We start from the raw sequence: 20,388 nt of genomic DNA, 5'->3' as shown, positions 1-20,388 counted from the left end.
GAAATATAGTTTTAGTTTAAAAGGAAACAACAGACTACTAAAAAATGTAGGGGTTACGAATGTCATCTGCACTGGTAATAGAAAGCAGAAACAAACCGTCTTTCTTTGGGCCATGTCCCGACACAGCCATCCATGTACGACATGGAGGCAGATCTCTTCATCACACCTGAAACAATTTTATTATGGTTTATTTGGATATTTAAGATCCTTACTTCACTGTTCAAAAACAAATGCAGCTTTGGTTTCAGGCAGACAAAGATGTTTATACTGTTAGAACAAAATGTACCTTTGAAAGTGATATTGCTGTTTGCTGTATTTTCAAGCTGGTCGGAAAGGATCTCAGCTATTCTCCCCACATTTTACCTTCTAGTCATTTTTTTGGGTCAATTTTTACTCAATGTAAGATGCTGTATCATAAGCAGTGGGTCAGTTAACAAACATAGGGCTCAATTGCAATGGATGGGAAAGCCTGACATCTACTGCATTGCTGTAAATCAACCACTAGAGGGCCTCTGCTCTCATAGCAAAATAGAAACACACACTTTCCCACAGCTCTGTATTCAGCCCTCAAATGGTAATAATATTGTCCATAACTTTAAAATGTTAGGGTTGGGGTTAGGAAGGTGCTCAACACACGTGGTTTTAAAGCTGGGATGCCAAGGTTCTTATTGTATAAACATGTGATGAACAGGAGTAACTAACTATGTGAGAACACGATCCTGATCACCACAGTTCTAAAACCAATCAGCACAAGTATTGACCACTGCATTTTTTTTAGGGATGCACCGATCCGATCCTGGTATCGGATATAGGCTAGATCGGACTCAAAAAGCTAGATCGGATATTGGTTACAAGGGGCCGATATATAGTGCCGATATATAGGGCAGATCTATTCATCTCAGTTCTATGTTTTTCTGTGTTTACAACAGCCATGTGCATATCCTACTTCATCAGCGCTGGCCGGTCTATGCATTTTTGCCTGGTGGTGCATGATGGAGGATAAATACAGAGACTCTGCAGTTTAGCTGCATGTCACACTTCTTTTGCTAACAACTCTGAAAAATATAATGGAAGCCCAAAGGAGGAAGTTTATGTCAGCTGTAGACTACTGCAAAGAAGGAAGAAACCTTCTATTAATGGATTACAATTGTGAAAAAACTGACAGGTTATTGGCTTTAATTGTTCTGGATCTTTGAAATAAAGGGATTCCACCCTCTGGTTTAGCACTTGGAACCCCCCCTGAAGTTGCCAAAACATGATTCTATCCTCACATTAAGGAATAGAGATTGTTAAATCAATACGGCTAGTATCGGTATTGGCAGATACCAAAGACCAGGTATCGATATCGGTATCGGGACCTAAAAAGTAGGACTGGTGCATCCCTAGTTTTTAACATCCAAAATATGATTCTGGCTCCATTTAATCACACTGCCATTCTAGTAGTAATTGCATATCTTACCCTCTGCAGGGACGTTCTCTGGTATGTCAGCTCTGTCTGTGTAGCTCTGTTTGACTGGACTGGACACTGGAGCCATATTTCTGCAGGATGACACAATCTCAAGGGCTGCAGAGGGAAACACACGATAATCAACTTTAACTTTGGGTTATTAGAGTTCAAAATAAATGCGCTTTACATAACAAAATTGTTACTATGATCAAATTTAACAGAAAGTTAATAGTGGCGTAGAGATGCACTGTACCGTTTGGATCAAATACTCTGGGCTGCACAAATGAGGGCTTCACCACTTCAAACCACCAGAACAGCTCAGCCATAAACACCAGATAGTTACTCTGCGAGAACACAAACACACATAAACATAGACACATTGACATTCCTGATTAATGTTGCATCTATGTTAGTTGTTATTTATTCACGTAAATAATAAACACTGTTGTGTCTTTGCGGTCTTCTGCTCTGTCTCTGTGTCTCTGTGTCTCTGCAAAGATGACACAATAGCAATATTGATAGATCAATGAGTTCATGGCCTGCCAACTGTTGCTAGGTAACAGGCTCAGGTGTGTATGTGAATGTGTAGTTGACTATCAGTATGTTCTTCATTGTCTTGGAGCTTTAATATCAAAACCATATGTCTCATGACAACAGCCAGAAACACCATCTGGGGTTTAGTTTAAATGTGTCACATTATGGAAGCACAAAGCAGAGACAGGCAAAGAACCCTGAATCATTGATAAACACGTTCATGTTATAAACAGAGTCTCTGTAGACTTCAACATGATAAAATGTGTCCAGACGTGTACAGACATTACTTTGCAACAGGGATATTCTATCTTCCCTTCTTTAATCACATACAGTACATACTCAATACAAACAAAGAAGGGAATTAAATACAAAGAGAGGAATACAAAGTAAAAAGTGCCAAACAGGGAAAGCCATGTTGTGCTGTTCTAAAGAACGGAAAGTCCCGGTCAGCCTGGACTGTGACTTGAATCCTGAATGTTTCTACCCATTCGCTCTGCATACTATTTATCCACCCGGGCTCTGCTGCTGCTGTGAAGTCTGGATGGCACAGAGATGCTCATAAAGTTTTACACTAAGTCTTTCATAATCAGAAGCAAATGTGTGTGAAAAAAGGGAAGATCTGAGCCTGAGGGTAGAGTGAATCAGCTGTTGTGTTATCTAAGAGTTCACAGATTTTTTTGTTTGATAAAAACAATGGGGATGGGACGAGGAGGAGGAGGAGGAGGTGGAGTACGGGGGTACAAGGGAGGCAGGCAGAGACGGGTCAGGACTGTGAATCTCCTCAGAGCAGAATCAGTCTCTGTCTGAGAGAGAAATACAAAAAAAAGGAAGGGGTGGGGGGTGGCCTGCAGTGGTTGTCCTAAAAAAGCACCAACACACAGTAACCACCTCTTACAGGCCAGCACACACACACATTCATTATGAAACTTTTCCTTGCATGACTCATTTTTGCCTTTTTGTAATTTCCCGCCCCAATTCTCCTTATTCCCCCAAAGTGTTCCCCCCTTTCTCCTCCTTTAAACTGAATCCACATTACAAAATGAACACATAACTAATCCTCCATGCTCCCTTAAAAACAACTGTATTCAGGCTTCCCTACCTTTATAGATGCATGTGCGTAGAGCATGTCCTCCAGGCTGAAGTGGCAGCAGTGGTTGAGGTTGTTCCTGCAGAACTCCTGCACCAGCTGGAGGTTGTACAGACTGTCAGCCAAAGACATGGTCTCCTTTAGGCAGATATCTGCTCAGCAAGGGGGAGGGGTCAGACACACAAGAACACACGCGCACACACACAAGGGAGGGGGTGATTGCAGAGGCAAGGCAGGAAGATGAAGGAAAGATAAGGCATAGTTTGTGTTTAAAAAAAGAACAGATGAGAAGAAAATTGCCCCATGTTTCCCTCTTGACTTGAACCTTATGTAGCAGCTGATTTGAATCACTCAGTTTTCAAACCATCTTAAACTCCTTAAGGGTGAATCATCAGCATTTTTGTCCCCTGACTAACTGTAAGTACGCCCCCTGTATATGTACAATGTCTGGCAAGATGAAGCATATCCAAGGACGGACAACCAAACATGATGCCACTCTCTAATTTACTCAGTGAGTCAAGCTGCTAGTTAGTAAACCTAAATGAGGATTGACTCGCTCCCACATCTGGGCCACATGTGTCAGAGCTCCCTGTGAACTACATTTAATCCCAGGAGACTACCACACAAGAGTTGTTTATCTTTGAAATAGCAGCCAGGAACTCCTCTAACGGCTCTCCGCCGCTTAGCCCTCGTGACCGCTCCCAATCCAACCCAGGGCGTTTTTAGACCGGGGAGGAAACAAGTCTTTGTCTCACTGTGTCTCACACTCTCACTCCATGGCTGGTGTGACTCCTTTTTGCCTTACGGTAACTTTCTATGGTTAACACAAACAACAACCTCCATTTGAGTCATAAAATGTAACCACAGAGGGTCAAAACAGGGTCCTTCATTTCTTTATCATCTGCTTGGCTACAGATAAGGCTTCGTTTGCTCATTTTTTTGTATGTACTCATGGAAAAAAGCATTATAAAAAAGGGCAAGTTGATAATAAATCTTTTCTTTGTTTGAAGCTGCGATTTCAAATGTCGATTTTAGAGCAGAAAAGAGTCCTTTGTGCGACCCCGGTATGACCGAAAATTACTGTGGCTGGCTCATTGTATGCCTTTTCTTTCTTTCCTGTTTCAAATGGAATGACTGCACTGACTGTAGTCTTGTTTACTTTTTGGAACAATTACAATAAAAGAGGGCGTGTCTGGTGACATCAAGTGGGTGTGGTTACAGATCAAGAGGTCGGTCCCACCTTCAAGTCTGATGGCCAACGGGCAGTAGAAGTGCAGCAGGGTGGTCAGGGCACAGCCATCCGTGTTGTCCTTCAGCAGATTCTCCACCAGGGGGAGCGACGGAGCGCTCCTCTGCTGAGCGTGCTCCTTCCTGTAGCGAGCCTGAAACCATGGCAACGGCACAAAGACATCACCTAAATGTGTCATTGGGGCGGATGTCTCGGGTTGGCTCTGGTATTATTGGTGCAGGCACACTTTAACTGGCATGCACCAGCACGCACACGTACACGTACACGTACACGCACGCACAAGCACCCACACACACACACACACACACACACACACACACACACACACGCACACACACGCACACACACACACACACACACACACACACACACACACACCTCGTTCACACCCACACACTTCACAGACAGGTGTTAATTAAAGGTATTCCAGGCAAAAAGTGGGCTTCAGGCTCAACTCAAATAATGCAGATTAAATATATCATGCAATGACACAGCTTGTACATTTGTTAGTCATCTTCCTTATAAATGCATATGTATGCATTATGCTCTCTATGGTTGCTCATGAGGAGTGGTTAGTACTCCAGAGGGAGGAGGGAAAAATGCATGTAACAAATTCATTCTTTTTAGCTTCAAAAAGAACTTCAGGTACGCAGTGAGGGTCTTAGCTGCTACAGTGGTGCTATAGCAAAAAATGCTTCTCCAAGAGTGATTTAAAAGTTAATCATCTTTGTAAAAGCATCTTTCCTGCAGCCAGGTTTTCAGTATGTCTCACTGGAGTCATAAAACTCACACAAATAGCACTACATATGTCTTCAGGGCCTTATTAAATACTGTTTTACAGCCACTCACTTAATGCATCAACCTCAGAGGAAAGAGATGTTATCCTTCCTATTTGGTGTACATAAATAGTAACACAGTAGTTGTCACTGCAGTGAATTTCAACTTAAAACAACTGCTGAGGGAAAAGAGCATCCTGGCACTTCTTTTCACAGCAAACTTAAGCAAACAGGCATACAAGATGACACAAGAAAATAAAATATATAACAGATAATTCCAGGTAGTGATATGAGTTTCAGCCTTCATAATATGGTCCAGTTAATATCTGGTAATTTTATGATATGGATCTGTAAGAGTTCTTCCAAGGTAGACTTGCTCACCATAAAATTGATGCTAGTTTTAAATAGTTTCTGTATCATTCAGTCTGGTTTCTTGGAATCTGATGGAGAGGACAGGGGTATGGTAAGGTGGGATGTGTCAGAATAATGCATGATGGGGCTCAGAACCACATGCAGCGACAAGAGGATTTAAAGTGAGGATGTGAAGCGGATTTAATCTTGCAGGTTTGGGATTCGATACAGGGGAGGTAGCTGGGGAAGTTCTTCAGAATGGATGGACTTACAGGTACTAATCTCCAGTACCATTTGCTAGGAGACTTGATGTGGGAAGATGATTGGACAACAACAGGAGAGAGTGGGAGAAGGGTTAGGCCAATAGCAGGAAAAATTGCTTTGCTAACATAAAACTAGTAAGTCTTAATCACAGAAAAAACCTGCACTCCAAGACTGAACTATCCTGAAAGTCTTCTAAATATAAAAATGCATGATATATGCAGCTTGATCCGTATCAGAGTAAACAGTAGTCATAGCTGTTAGTTTGTTTTTAGAAAACACAACTTTTTCAAATCTAAAAAACGCATACCTTTAAGGTGAAAATGCAATAGAAGAACTTTGTTTCCCCTCCCAGACTGCACAGATTAAAACTAAAACCGTGCTTATAGGTACAGCTCAAATCTTTTATATCAGCCATGCAGAGGAAACCTTAGAGACAGACATCTGACTCTCAATCTGTCACATAAGAAGTAATTAAAACAGGCTTTGTCTTCAGTCTCAACTCTTTAACGTTAAAATCCCAGTCTTTCCTCACCTGCTTGTTTCTTTAGCTTGTAATTGTTTATCAGTACACATAAAGAACTTCTACTTTGGATTTTAAGAAACAAAACATTTATAATACAATTGCTCTGAGAGTAAAATTTGTAGCATTTTTATCTTATACAAAAAAGTTTAGAGGCCATGCTGTCATTACTGTAAGGCTGTTCTGTGAGCTTTGAACTACAGTTAACAATAATAAAAACTAATACATGCTGAAAACTAATGCTTACATGTTTGTGTTTGGCATACTTTTAATTTTTAACCATCTAGTCTACCTTCTTAAATACCTGAATCAGCTATTTTAAAGTTGTTAAGTTATCGCATGAAACATGCTTTTGTCAAGGGGGGTTGTCAAAGTCAGACTCATCCTCTGAGGGAAATAAACTTCTGAAAGAAAGGACATTTTTCTTAAAACTTTATACAATTCTAATTTCAGACAAAAATGAGGCAGTGGAAAACAGAGGCAATCATGACTAATCATATCCCACTGGTCCAGGGAAGTCCATGCATACTGTGAGTCACACAGTGAGTTACTGCTCAGCCATCTTCACTGCAACCAGATTTTTTTAAATAATCTTATTTTGTGAACTAAATAACTTAATTTAAAATCTATCCTTTGCTGTCATAAAATAACGGTGAAAGTATGCAGATCTGCAGAAGCCTTTAAAAGGCTTTAGAGGAATGCTAAAAATCAATAAACAAGACAAGATAAGAAGCAAAGGGCTCTGAATCTTAACTTTCTAGGGGGAAGTGATGAAAGCCTCAAATGTCAACAAACAAATGCAGAAGCTTCTGATTCACATACAGTGATCCATCTATTATTCTACCTATTATAAGCATCAATGTAAAGCACAAACATTTACAGAGTATCCACACACAAAAATCGCTGAGATCTTAGTCATAAGACCAGAGATAAAGATTTTTCACACCATCCCAGAATAGAGGAGACTTTCTGAGAAGAGTCTTGTGCTCATCCATTACTGTGTGTGTTCGTGCAGGCATACGTGCGTGTGTACGTGTGAAATTATCCGCTCTGCGTTTGTCCTGTTCAGTGAATAGACTTCTGTTCAGGCTGATAATACAGAGAGGGGGCTCTGTGATGGAGTGTGGAGTAAGAAAGCAGCTGACTGACAATGAGTGCCCAGCGTATTTCTCCTCTCTTGTTGTAACTTGTTGCCTTTGATTAAGCCTGGAGTGTCTATGAGAGTCAGTCCGGGATAGGTTGCATTCATCATGTGTATTATCAGGCTTAGAGCAGTCACAGTTTGGCAGTGATCACTTCCACTATGCAGACACAAAAATAGACTATGAGAGAGAAATTCACCAAGAAAGGTGCCTTTTAAACTGATTTAGCCACTTGAGACATCCTGAAGCTGTAAACGAAGGAGCGGGAACACTCTCATCATGTGACACTAAACAGTAAACATTTTGATTTGTGATAAAGTCTGTTTAAAGACTTGCTTGTGTTGAGGCTTTGGCAATAGCAATGTGATTACAGTTAGTCCACTGCTTGGGTCCTGTCTTGAATACTTCAAACACTCTCTAATTCATGTTTCTCAGAGGATGAATCCTACTTACTGTTTATCCCTTTAGTAAAAGGATGCAGAGTCCAAAGCTCAGGTTTAGGTTTTTTATCCAAATTTAAAGGTAGGATAAGTAGTTTTGCACATGTGTCGTTCTGCAAAAATAAAACCCAACAGTACAAACTTATTGGTAAATATAAATCAAGATAATAAAGAACCTGATATCTATCAATTACATAGAATATAAAAAAAACATCAGGAATATACAACCAGTTCTTTGTTATATAATAAGTAATAAACAGCACCTAAAAAGTTGAACTATGCAGTCACTGTAAGCTACAAATTACTAGTAATGTTGTGCACAAATGCATTACAAAGTTAAATAAACTTAAGCTAACACATGCATCAAAAGGTATATGTTACCATTGCCACTGTGTGTTGCTTAGCTAAAATTAGCATTTAGCAGAAACAACCCCTCTGTCTTATCCAAGCAGTTTTAAAGAAATGCTGATGTGGATGTGCAGTTGGAAAAAACTGCAGTCAAGGCTCAGAGTTAAGCATCATTAGGGGCATGGCTGATTTGACTGACAGTTGGGCGCCTTATAGTCGATTTCCAGGAGACTAAAGGCTTGCCACCTCTGCTGGTTTCTACTTAAACCTAAAGTTAGTTGGGGTCTGCATGTCTAATATGGTGACTGCCATGTTTGGGCTTCATTTCACTTCACCAGAAACCAGGTCATTGTCATTTAGACTACGTCCATGTTATAAACAGTCTACAGGGGCGATTCTAGGATCGGATGTTTAGGGGTGCTGAGCCGGGCAAGATAAATTTCACTGTTTTGTACATTTTAATGTAATTTCATTCCCACATTTGTGAAAAAAAAGTATAACACTTTTTGGGAAAGTCTGTGACTAAAGCATCAAATCTGATAAAGGTTATTTAAATGCTGAGCCACAGCAAAAGAGAAATGGATTGGAATCATAAAAGAAACATATGGTAACTCTAACTTCTGTGGAAAGAAGACTCATTTTGATACAGCAGCTCCTCAACATATACTGTACATAAACAGTATGTATGTTTCTGGAGTAAACCAGCCCCCCATAGTGAGTACCAAAAATACCAAAAATTGACATTGGATTTATTTTTTAGACTTTCATTTGAAATGCAATGCACAACATGTAAAACGCAGTGGAGCTGCTTTGCTGTTAAAATATTAAGTTTCAACCAAGTACTGTATGGTTTTGAAACTTTTCTAGCTTGTTAAAAAGGACATACAGTAAAAAAAAAAAAAAATCTGAAATTTTAGGGGTGCTGGGATTCAATTTAGAGGTGCTTCAGCACCCCCAAAAATGGGCTAGAAATGCCTATGGTTTGAGAACAGCCTTGCAGAGCAGCTAGCATGGCTGTAGATGTATAGACTTACTGGTTCAATACAAAGGTTAGCACAGTGGTCAGCTAAGGCCATCTTCTGAACCACACATGGCATTGATTACAGTCTGGTGTTTAACTCAGTTGATTTTTATTGATGCCTGTGTGCACACACTCATTGTGAGATAATGTTTCTTTTTCCCATTTTAGACCTTTATACTTTTCAAAAAATGTTTTAAACACTGACCAGTGATGAGGGTCATGACCTGATAAATTACTGGGCTTTGTGGTTAACTAAGTAGAAGAGTACAGTAGCCCACTGCTGTGTGTGCTTGTCCCAGTGGGTGGACTGGTTGTGTCACACGGCCCTTACATAACCACAAGGCCTGCAGGATGACAACACTGTCTCTGTCTGTCACTGACAGTCTTCTGCTACAGCTGACAAAGTTCCTGAGTGTCTCCCTCTGTGTTCTCCTCCCTCCAGCTATGTCTCCCGTCCCCCGCTCTCTGATTATTCCTCACTTTTCATCTCTTTTGCTCTCTTTCCCTCTCTGTCTGTCACTCTTTCTCCCCATTTTCCTCCACCCCGCACATTTCTTTTCCTTTCTCCTCTAGCAGCAGTGTTGTGACTCTTGCCAACATTTCTCTGCAGCTGGTCTGAGACTGAGCTCATCTGTTCCTCTGATTCACTGAGCTCTGTGTGCACCGTGCTGTAGGCTAATGTGTTCATATCATGTGTTTCTGCATGTGCCCTGTGTGGACGCAGACATGTGCCAGTGTTTCAGAGTAAAAGTAGTAGTAGTAGAATCCTTAAAATCTAATATTAACAGACAAAAACAAACCAAATGTAGCTCAATATACTTTGTTGCATTCTTGTGGAGAGTTAGACGAGAATAAGTAATACCCTCATAGCCACAAAATTAGCTAGGCTTATCCCAACGACTGAAAACAAGGGAGAACAGCTAGCATACATTTCTTCAAGTTTCCATAGTACAGCTGTATACAAATCAGAAGCAAACAAATTATCATGCTGCATCTCTTTTTGGCTAATTCCACACAAATTGAAAAATAACAATTTGAAGTTATGGCGGGTGTTACACGGCGTATTCGCCTTCGAACAACAGTGCATGCTGTTAGCCAAACGTTGTCTTTTATGATATTACTCTTATACAGTGTACAGATTCAACACAGAAAGCTCAGTCTGTCACTTTGTAACTTTAGAGATTCTGCCAGTAGTGTTTTTAAACTCTGGAGAAAGCAAGGTTGACAGTTGATCTCTCCTAAGGTTGTTTATGCACAGCTTAGCTAACCTTCTACTGTTTGTTGTTTTGTACTACACTGATTTGGCTAACTCTCCACAGGGAAATTAAAAAGTAGAAGTTTAGGATTCATTTTAGCTTTAGAGGAGTAACATACTATGACTTTTTAGCCAACAACAGCTGAGGCTGAGCTGCAGTGACTTGCTAAGTAGAGATGTGACATTCGTGAACGAGTCGGTCTTTTGAATGACTCTTTTAAGTGAACGATGAGAACCGATTCACAGTTGCGAGCCGTTCATTTAGGAGCCGTTTTTGTATGCAGATTGCCCACGCTGCCTTCACGTGTCACCTGCGTGCCTCATGAGTCTTTTGTTCACCCTTATTGTCCACACTTTGTTATTGTTTATATTGTTTTGATGTGGATTTGAGTCATGGAGCTGAGCTCCTGTTTGTAAAGTAGTTCAGGTGTAGAAACATACGGTGGTGTAGTACAATTTTGCATTCACATTATTATAATGTCCTAATGTTTATTCCAGTTGTATTTATATTTTTTATATACATATATATTTATTCTTATTTATTATTTTTCTGTATTGTTAAAATGTTCTTGTGTGGAACATTTTATAGTAAAGTTGCTTTGCATGGTAGTGATCTGTAGCCTGCATAGTTTTTATAGTGCCACAAAGTTTTTTAGGGGAGGGAAAATTCAAAATAGTGATCTCACTGTCGAAGCACGGGGATATGGCATCATCTTATTGAATGTTTACAATGCCAAATAAAATTATAATCAATATTTCAGAATAATTCCGACCAATAGAGTAAATATAATGGTGGGATGTGTAAGTCTGAATTATTCTGATCCAAATCTTATCTTAAAACTGCTGCCAGTGATTGTTTCCTTGATAAAAACGAGGTACCCCTGGTTGACTTCTAAAAAATAAATAAATATAACAATTAGCCAAAGAGCCAGTCCTTTGAACGGCTCTTTGAAAGGAACTGCTCCTCAAGATCTGGTTCCCTTCAAAGAGCCAAAATCCCATCTATATTGCTAAGGAGGCTAACTCTATCTAGAACAAGCAGAAGAAGTGTTATTAATTCGTTGTAACAAAAAATATATTAAATGTTAATTATTCAGCTGTGGATGTGCAGTTTAAAAGATTCTGGAACTAGGCTAGATGTTTTTCTCTTTTTTCTTTACCAGTATTAAAGCTAAAATATCTAAGCTAGCTTGTAGTTGAAAACAAAAACACAATGACAAATATTCCTTTAAACAGGAGGCTTTGGACATTGAAGTTTGTGAAAGTTTTGTATGTGAGCATTCTTACTTTGTGTATTGTTGAGTTTGACTCCTGGTAAGAAGCCTCTCTCAGCTTTTGCTCCTCCACAAGGATGTCCTTCAGGTGTTCATTCACCTGGAGAAAAAGAGAGACAGACAGACAGACAGACAGACAGGGAGAGAGAGAGAGAGAGAGACAGACAGACAGACAGACAGACAGACAGACAGGGAGAGAGACAGACAGACAGACAGACAGACAGACAGACAGGGAGAGAGATCAAGGTCAAGTTTCAGACAAGTATTCTGTGCATGCAGACACAAAATGGTGACTCTGTTTCAGATAGAGGAGAAACCTGAACATGAGAACAAGAGACGTCACACATCAAAGAAAAATGTTTCACCCCCACCACTGACCATTAGCCACTGATGCTAAATGTTACTGAAACCTTATATACGTACAAAACTCAGCTGACTTCCAAACAAACTGTACAAAGACCTTCAAAGATTACTATAAACATAGTGTTTCTCTTTAAAAGCCCCCTCTCTTTTACAGTTACTACTTTTCTGTCTCCAAAGGGTCTGTACAAAACAGTGATGTAACATTTTGGCCCGAGGATGCACAAGGTTGCATCGGCCAATCACAACCATGTTCATAGACGAGAGCCCCAATGTGCCCTTCTTTGTGTTTGTGTCCGTAAATTAATCCTGCATGCATGTTTATCTTCCTGCCTTCTTGGCTGGAAATGGAACACAAGAGCACGTGAGCAATCATTGTACCATTAATTATGATAGATTAACACTATAATGGGCTTGTTTCAATGTTTCCAATATGGTAAATGTGCCAAAAGTGCCAAAATTCCCCATAAATCTCCTGCAAGCTCAGTTTAAATTACTTCAAGTAATTAATGGTGTGCTCAGTGTCTGACTTTTATATCCCATGCAGCTCTTTCAGACCAGAGGAGGTGAGGTTGAGTAAGTTATCTCTGTGTAATCTCCTCAATATGATTAAATGCTGTTGATGCCAGCTCTTCATCTGGTTTGTTGTGGAATTGTATTAGTTTTTGGACCAGCAGTGGATAACTCAGTGGGACTATCTTTCCTCTTGTGTCTTCTATTTCTGGAGTAAAACAAAGACCTGTGTGTCTACTGATACAAAAGACTCGAGGATTTGTTCAGTGGTTATCCTCTAAAATGAAAAAGCACATGTCCCTGTGGTTTTGTGTTCCCATGAATGAGCCCCAGTGTGTCTGTGTACCTTGTTGATCCAGGTGGTGATTGCGTCCTCCGTGTCATAAGGCAGCTCCTGGACGTGTCCGTCACTTTGCGAGGGTTCAACGGAGGAGTACCTGTTGATGCAGGACATCATCCGCTCCACACTCACCATCTCCACAGTGTACGCCATCATAAGGGTGTCTATGAGGGCCAGGTGGGAACTCTGTAAACACAAACAAGCATTGCCAGGATTAATCTAAATGCTCCAAACTAATAACAAAAAGCTCAACTTCGCTTCTGCACTCCAGACTGAAACTTTATGGATATATTTGAAGAGAAAAAAACAAAAAACTGTGGAAACATATGTTTTCATTCAGCTCAGCAAACCTTGAGATGATCATAACATTTGCTTTCTAGAAAGAGAAAAGATGTACAAGTATTAACCCTTAAGACTCAGCATTAAAAGGCTTCTTAAATAGATCTACAAGATGGCAATTAAAGCACTTATAATAAAAATAATAAAGTTTATTTATAAAGCACTTATCAAAACAGACGTTACAAAGTGCTTTACATCATCAAAACCCACAATAAAGAGAACAAAGCATGGGGGGTAAAACAAATTAAAAAATAAGTGAATAAAAGAAAACCATGAATAAAAGTAGATTAAAAATAAATGTACAATTGTGGATAAAACAATATCACAAGAAGGCCTTTGGATATAAATATGCTTTCAGCTGTGCTTTTAAATAACAAACTGATGCAGCTTGCCTGAGATCCTCAGGCAGGTCGTTCCACAGTCGTGGAGCCTGCACAGCAAACGCTCGGTCACCCTTAGATTTCAACTTTGTGACGGGAACTTTAAGGAGGTTCCTGCCTGAGGATCTGAGGCTGCACCCGGGCTGGTAGGGTGACAGCAAATCACAGATATATTCAAGGGCCAGGCCGTGAAGTGCGTTAAAAGTGTTTTGTAAACCTTAAAATCTATTCTAAAAGCAATGGGCAGCAAGTGTAGGGTGAGGGTCATTAAAAAAGGAGTAATGTGCTCTCTCTTCTTGGTTTTAGTTGAAAGTCTTGCTGCTGAATTTTGTACCAATTTGATTGATTTTTGAGTCAAACCTGTTAAAAGCCTGTTACATTAATCTAGTCTAGAAGAAATAAAAGCATGAATAATGGTTTGGGTGTCTTTAAAAGTGAGCATGGATCTTATCCATGCAATATTCCTAAGGTGATAAAAGCAAGACTGGAGGGTGTTATTAGTATGTCTTTCAAAAGATAAGCTGCTGTCAAAGGTCACTCCAAGGTTTGTTTTCACATTGTGTGACAGGGAACCAAGGGAGGACTGGAGGGGAGGGTGCATGTTTTCTGGACCAATAATGAGTATTTCTGTTTTTTCAGAGTTGAGTTTCAGGAAGTTTGCTGACATCCATAGTTTGATATCTATCAGACAGTCATTGAGGAGTGAGAGGTTTGTGGTGGTCTTCAATGTTACAGGGAGATATAGTTGTGTGTCGTCAGCATAAAACTGGAATGAAACATTGTGTCTTCTTATGATTTGGCCAAGGGGTAGCATGTATAGGGAGAATAAAATTGGTCCTAATATTGACCCTTGAGGGACTCCACAACTTATCTCTGAATAAGGGGAAACATGATCAGAAATGGACACAAAAAACTTTCTGTCAGATAAATAGGAATAAAACCAATTCAGAGCTGTGAGCATCACGTGGCACCTGACAGTTTTCTTACCAATGTATACAGATCCTACTCAACAAGTCACGTTTATTAACATACTTTTTACATCTTTTTCATTTTTAATTAATTCTTTCTAAAATGTTCAAGTTCCACATCCAATCAAGTCACAAAGAATCAAGCCCTCTTGTCTGATGATCTGAAACCACCACACATGCTCACATCTCTTCTATCTTTATTGCACACATTACCCACTCTTTAGTCATTCACTTTATATGAGTGGTTTTAGCAGCCATCAACACCTACACAAAGCTTGACATTCTGCTGACTTTTTCTAATCCCATACCAGGCCGGTCAGACCAACAGACCTCCCCTTCCTTTTCCTGTTACACCACAGGTCAACTGAAAAACATACTCACTCTGTGTGTGTGTGTGTGTGTGTGTGTGTGTGTGTGCGTGAGTGTATGTGTGCTTGATGCTTACCTAGGCGTCTGTCTGTGTTTCCAACCTAACTGAACAAACACCTAAAGTCAGGTGCTCCATGATCCTCATCCCACCAGAGCCTGCACTGTCAAGTACAGGCCTCTATTCATAACCACAGAGCCTCGTGTAAAAGCCAGTGTGACCAAGTGTTTCCCCAAGAAACACAACATCTGATCCAGTGCTGAAATGTCTGCACAACACGCTTTAATGCCAGTGAAAAATAACAGCATGTACGAGGGAAATGTGGCTGTTAGAAACAAATATGTCATGGAAAATAAGTGCTAAGATGCTTAAACAACTGGACTCAAGTGTGACCTTATGTAAGGTTATACCCTTACCTGATCCCAAGTTTAACTGAATTACAGATACAGATACATTTGGGATCAAGTAAGGGTATAGCTGGACTCAAGTGTGACCTTGTGTAAGGTTATACCTTTACTTGATCCCAAATGTATCTGTATCTGTATTACAGTTAAACTGGCTAACTGTAGAGATGTTTGTTTACTGAACAGAGAGTAGAAAAATAAAATATGAGGGTTTCCAGTAGTTTGTAGACATTGATTCATACCTAACCTGTGTTGTTATTTCTTCATCTCTGAACTATTACATGTGGGAACAGGATTGTTTGGATTGGCTCTTGAACAAAAAGCAGCAGAATGATATTAAATGTCTGCAGCTTGTGTCTGCAGACGACACTTCTTCAGATTCCTGCATCTTCAGGATATTACCACATTTTTTACATTGCATACATTCTCCTCAAGAAGTACAATATACCAACAGGTGGACGGCTGGATGAATGGACAGGGGACAGAGACAGACAGACAGACAGACAGAGAGTGAGACACAGGAGAAATCCACAATACATGATTTTCATGAAAACTTACTGAGTTTTTCCTTTGATTTAAGCTTTTCTGGACTCATTTGCATAAAACCCTTAAATCTTAGAGTGGTTAAGAAGCTTGGTAGTAGGTGTGAGTGTGTGTGCATGAACGTAGGTGTGTGTTCAGACCTCTTGACAGAGAAGTCACTGTTAAATCAAATGGTGATAATAACAAAGAACTTCTTAATTCACCTGCCATTACTCACTTCTGTAAATGAACCACTACAGTCAAAACCTGATCAGAATATTATGTGTGTATAAAGTGGACTGTGAAGGATTGGCCTTCACTTGTTTTATACATTTTTAAAAAAACAGGGATGTCTATAAGGAGGTGAATTATGTAATATGTCGTTGGTTTATGAAAAGGTAGCGTCCAGTTTTGGTAGATTTTACATTTTCAAAACCAAAACTTCATTTCTATATTTCTGTCTGCGCACAGATACAACTCACCAGATTTAACATGTCAGATGGTGGGCTTAAACGAGCTTGGAGGTATTTTTTATACAAGCCAGCTGTTTCCCCCTTTTCCAATTTGACTGCCAAGCTAAGCTAGCTCTGTAATTTAGACATGCATCAGCAGAATCAGTCCACTTATCACTTCTGTTTTCCAAAGCATCGCAGTATTCCTTTATAAACACTGAGGAGGGTCTTACTTTTTCAGAGGAAAACTGTCATTGGATCTCGATGATTGTCCCACAGTTCCAAATGACTAGAAATAAATATTCACTTATCTTGACAAAAGACTTAAATCACCAATTTTCTTTGTACTCTTCCTCAGTGTGTTGTGTAGGTTGATCTATTTCAAGTTTTCTAACATTCACATCTACCAAAGTGAGCACACACCGAGGACATGACAACAGTGTTACAGTGTACATGGAGCCACTGCTTACATATCTGCAGACTCTTTTCCAATCCACGACTGTTGACACCACAGCATGGATTTGCGGTGCGTGCACAGGCACAACCCAAAACACTCACGGTTACAGACATGCCTTATAAGGCTGTGGAAATGGCAGAGACTGGTCATAAAGAGCTGCAGTGGTCTCATGCACACTATCTAACATGAGCATCAGCATCCAAACCCAGCACTGTTGTGTGTGTGTGTGTGTGTGTGTGTGTGTGTGTGTGTGTGCGTGTGTGTGTGTGTCCTTGATGAAAGGCATCTATAGGAAGGGACTTCACAGCTGAGCAAACAGATAATCAAAGTAACGTCTTCCTCCACAAACATCACAAGTGCTCTTTAACGCAGATACACGCTGGAAAATGACCTACATCTCACCTACACAAATGTCTCTGTTGTACAACTTTACACACTAAGATGTTTCTCATGTGTATGGTGCAATTGTCCAAACTATGGCTAAAATAATGAGAGTTTTAGTTATCTTTCTCGTACATGCAACCATAAAATCCTCCAAATCTTTCAGCATTGTTCTGCAGAATGTGTCTTAGATAAGGAAACACGCCCCTCTGCAGGAAGATTCAATTACCGCTACACCTCTCTCTCTCCTCTGACTTTGTTGTCTCAGGGTTTAAGCACTGAGAGGACTGCACGCGTGGGCATGTTCAATGCAGATACAAAGAAAGAGACAGGAAGGTAAAGCTTGAAAAGGATCCAAAGGTCTTGTGCACACTGCTGCAGGTCTGACAGGAGTTGTGTGTGTTCATGTGTGTGTTAAAGAGGAGGGGGGGGCTCTCGTTTGTGCGCCAGACGTGCTTTGACTCACTGCGAGACCCCACCCTCCTCCACAGTGCTGCAGTAGTGCACATCACGTCCTCCTCCGTCCTCCTCTCCTCTACTAAAACCCTCCCCTCTCTTCATGTACTCTGCTCTTCTCCTCCCCCGTTCCACTCCCCCTCCTCTGCTCCTCTTTCCAGATGGCAATGTTAACATTGGACTCTGTTTCTGGCACACACATGTCATCCCTCTTGCAGCCAAAGGGGCAATACCTTACTTCGCCTCCCCTCTCTTCTTCTTTAAGTTTCCCTCCTGCCTATCCACAGTCCTTTCCATTCGTACCTTCTACATTTAGACTCCCACGCTGACCCTTTCCTCTCCTGTCGTGCTCTACTTTCTTCCGCCTGGGTTACAGCCAAATGGCAGCCCTAACACTCCATCTTCTCCCTTTTCCCCCTCCTTCTCTCTCTAAATCCATTCGTCCTGTGACAGACTGCCACGCTCCTCCTCCATCTTTTTCCTTTCTCGCTGACATGAGTTATTCCTTGGAAAACCATGAGGTCATCATTTTCTCTGCGGATATACCATAACCCAAAATGAAAGCCTTGACTTTAGCGTAACTGAAATTGCCCTGCTGATTCCACAAATACACACACACACAGACACACACACACACACACACACACACACACACACACACACACACACACACACACACACACACACACACACACACACACACACACACGCAGAGAGCACCACTGCCTTGGAGAACCATTAACTAAAACTGAAATGAAGAATAAGGATGGACAGCTAACAAATTGCCTGGCAGCGTGTCGCACAACTGAAGGTGAACAGTCAAAGGGAGGCTCTATTTGTCCACTTAACACTGCCACTAAAGCTGTCCACTAAATCACAGGCCTACAAAGACAAGAAGACACGTGTAAAGACTTACACATGCACTTCTGTGGGTGTAAAAGGATGTTGAATCATTAAGCTTTAAGCCTAAAACCGTCCATCACTCCTGTACCTTCATGACTCCCTCAAGTGATGCACACACAATCTACTGTAAATATAAAAACAGCCTCAACCCTCAACTACTGACTTTGAAATCACCTCTAGAGCCATGAAAAGAGGAGAGCACAAGCAGAAGGAGAATTGAAATAAGCACTCCAACCTTAAAGAAGGAAAGATCTGTGGTGGGCTTGATGAAATATGCTTAAGCTTAAATAAAATATTCAGGAGATAACAGAGTCCAAGTCTCATCTAATCCCCAAAGGTAGAGTTAGCATGAGACAGAGGTGGGGGAAGGAAATGCTACAAAAGGCAGAAAGAGAGGGAGATGGAGACAGAAGAAGAGAGAGAGGGAGACAGGACAGAGGAGGAAAGGAACAGTGACACAGACACAGAGAGAGAGAGAGAGAGAGAGAGAGAGAGAGAAAGGGGGTGGGGGGTGGAGGGTGCACTGCAATGCAGACACCTTTTGGCGTCAGCAGAAGTGCCCGGTCTCCAGCCATGCGTGTACGGTAGCAGTGTGTCTGGATCAGGCTCACCCTCCTTTGGTAACCATAAATGAAGCACTTTATGGTTCAGACTTTACTCTTCTCTAACAGTAACAGTATAACATTCTAGAGCTCAAACATCTCAAAGGAAAATTATACGAATCAGCAGAAAATAATCCACACTTGAGCCTTTTCTAATGACAGTCTGACAAAACAGCTTGAAGCCTCTCAGATGTGAAGATTCTTCTGCTGTACTCTGTTTTATATCTGTAAACTGAACATCTTCAGACTGTAGACAAGGTTTTAGATTGTTGGTCAGACAAATGATTGCTTCTTTAAGCAATACCACACAAGACCAAGTGATACTGAATATCAGCACAGCTACAAGTGGCATGAAATAAAAAAAAGTACTTATCACAAGTTTGTTATTTTGACTAACTGAACAATACATTAAGCTCCATCAGCAAAACTGGTTTCCTTTGTTTTGTTCTTTTTCAGACTGTTGCCAAACAGCCAGAACTTTTGCACTCCTTCTAAACTATGGGCCTGATCTACTGAGATCCCAAATAACGAGCACTAAATTGCATGTGCAAACTAAATAATTGCACGTGCTATTTATGGGCGTGTTGTGGGTGATCTACTATGATTATGTGTGCAACAGGTGCAAAAGTGGTTCTGACCACCCTTAAATGAGGATTTTGCGTGTGTACCAGTACCGGCTGTCACCATGGATAGTTTCGGAGAGCAGAGTGGCCTTAAACAAAAAAAGAAGTTTGAAGCCATGGAGTTGGAGGTCTTGGTGGAGGAGGCAAATAAACACACTGATGAGCTCCAGCAGAGACATCTCAGCATTGCCAGAAGAAAAGCAATTTGGGAGAATAGAAAAAAAGCGATTTCATTATTTGAAAAGTGTTTTGTAAGTTGTCTGTCATGACCTTAAAGGGGACATATCACGCTTTTTTCATCAATATATATTGGTCTAAGAGGTCCCCAAAACATGTCTTTAAAGTTTATGCTCAAAAAAACACTTTGAAATCAGATTTTGGCATGCCTGAAAAGTCCTCTTCTTCATTCCTCATCAGAACACTCTGTTTTCTCTCTGACCACGCCCCCTCAGGAAGTGGATGTGCCTCGGCTCTCCAGCACGTTGATCTAATGTTTACATGTTGGCTGAATATACACGGCTGCTCAGAGATCGCGTTACTTCAACCCTCTGAATCTGATCCTGACGGAGAGGCGCCTGTAGCAGGACCTTTCTGAAGGATTGGTCATAGATTT

At 40.7% G+C, this 20,388-nt stretch overlaps 1 protein-coding gene across 1 annotated transcript in view; it reads right to left on the bottom strand.

Annotated features, from left to right (window-relative positions):
* camsap2b (calmodulin regulated spectrin-associated protein family, member 2b) overlaps positions 1 to 20,388 on the bottom strand; it is a 47,765-nt gene that overhangs the window by 13,103 nt on the left and 14,274 nt on the right. The window contains exons 3-9 of the mRNA XM_034703780.1: positions 12,928 to 13,107; positions 11,722 to 11,808; positions 4,309 to 4,450; positions 3,081 to 3,220; positions 1,701 to 1,791; positions 1,460 to 1,564; positions 97 to 166 (exon numbers count right to left, since the gene is read on the bottom strand). Of these exons, the coding sequence (XP_034559671.1) occupies positions 97 to 166; positions 1,460 to 1,564; positions 1,701 to 1,791; positions 3,081 to 3,220; positions 4,309 to 4,450; positions 11,722 to 11,808; positions 12,928 to 13,107 (815 nt within the window). The remainder of the gene's footprint in view (positions 1 to 96; positions 167 to 1,459; positions 1,565 to 1,700; positions 1,792 to 3,080; positions 3,221 to 4,308; positions 4,451 to 11,721; positions 11,809 to 12,927; positions 13,108 to 20,388) is intronic.

The sequence above is a fragment of the Notolabrus celidotus genome, chromosome 15 (genome assembly GCF_009762535.1).
Source record: "Notolabrus celidotus isolate fNotCel1 chromosome 15, fNotCel1.pri, whole genome shotgun sequence".
NCBI lineage: Eukaryota > Metazoa > Chordata > Actinopteri > Labriformes > Labridae > Notolabrus > Notolabrus celidotus.
Note: the sequence above shows the minus strand (reverse complement) of the source record. Positions and strands in the feature narration are given on the sequence as shown.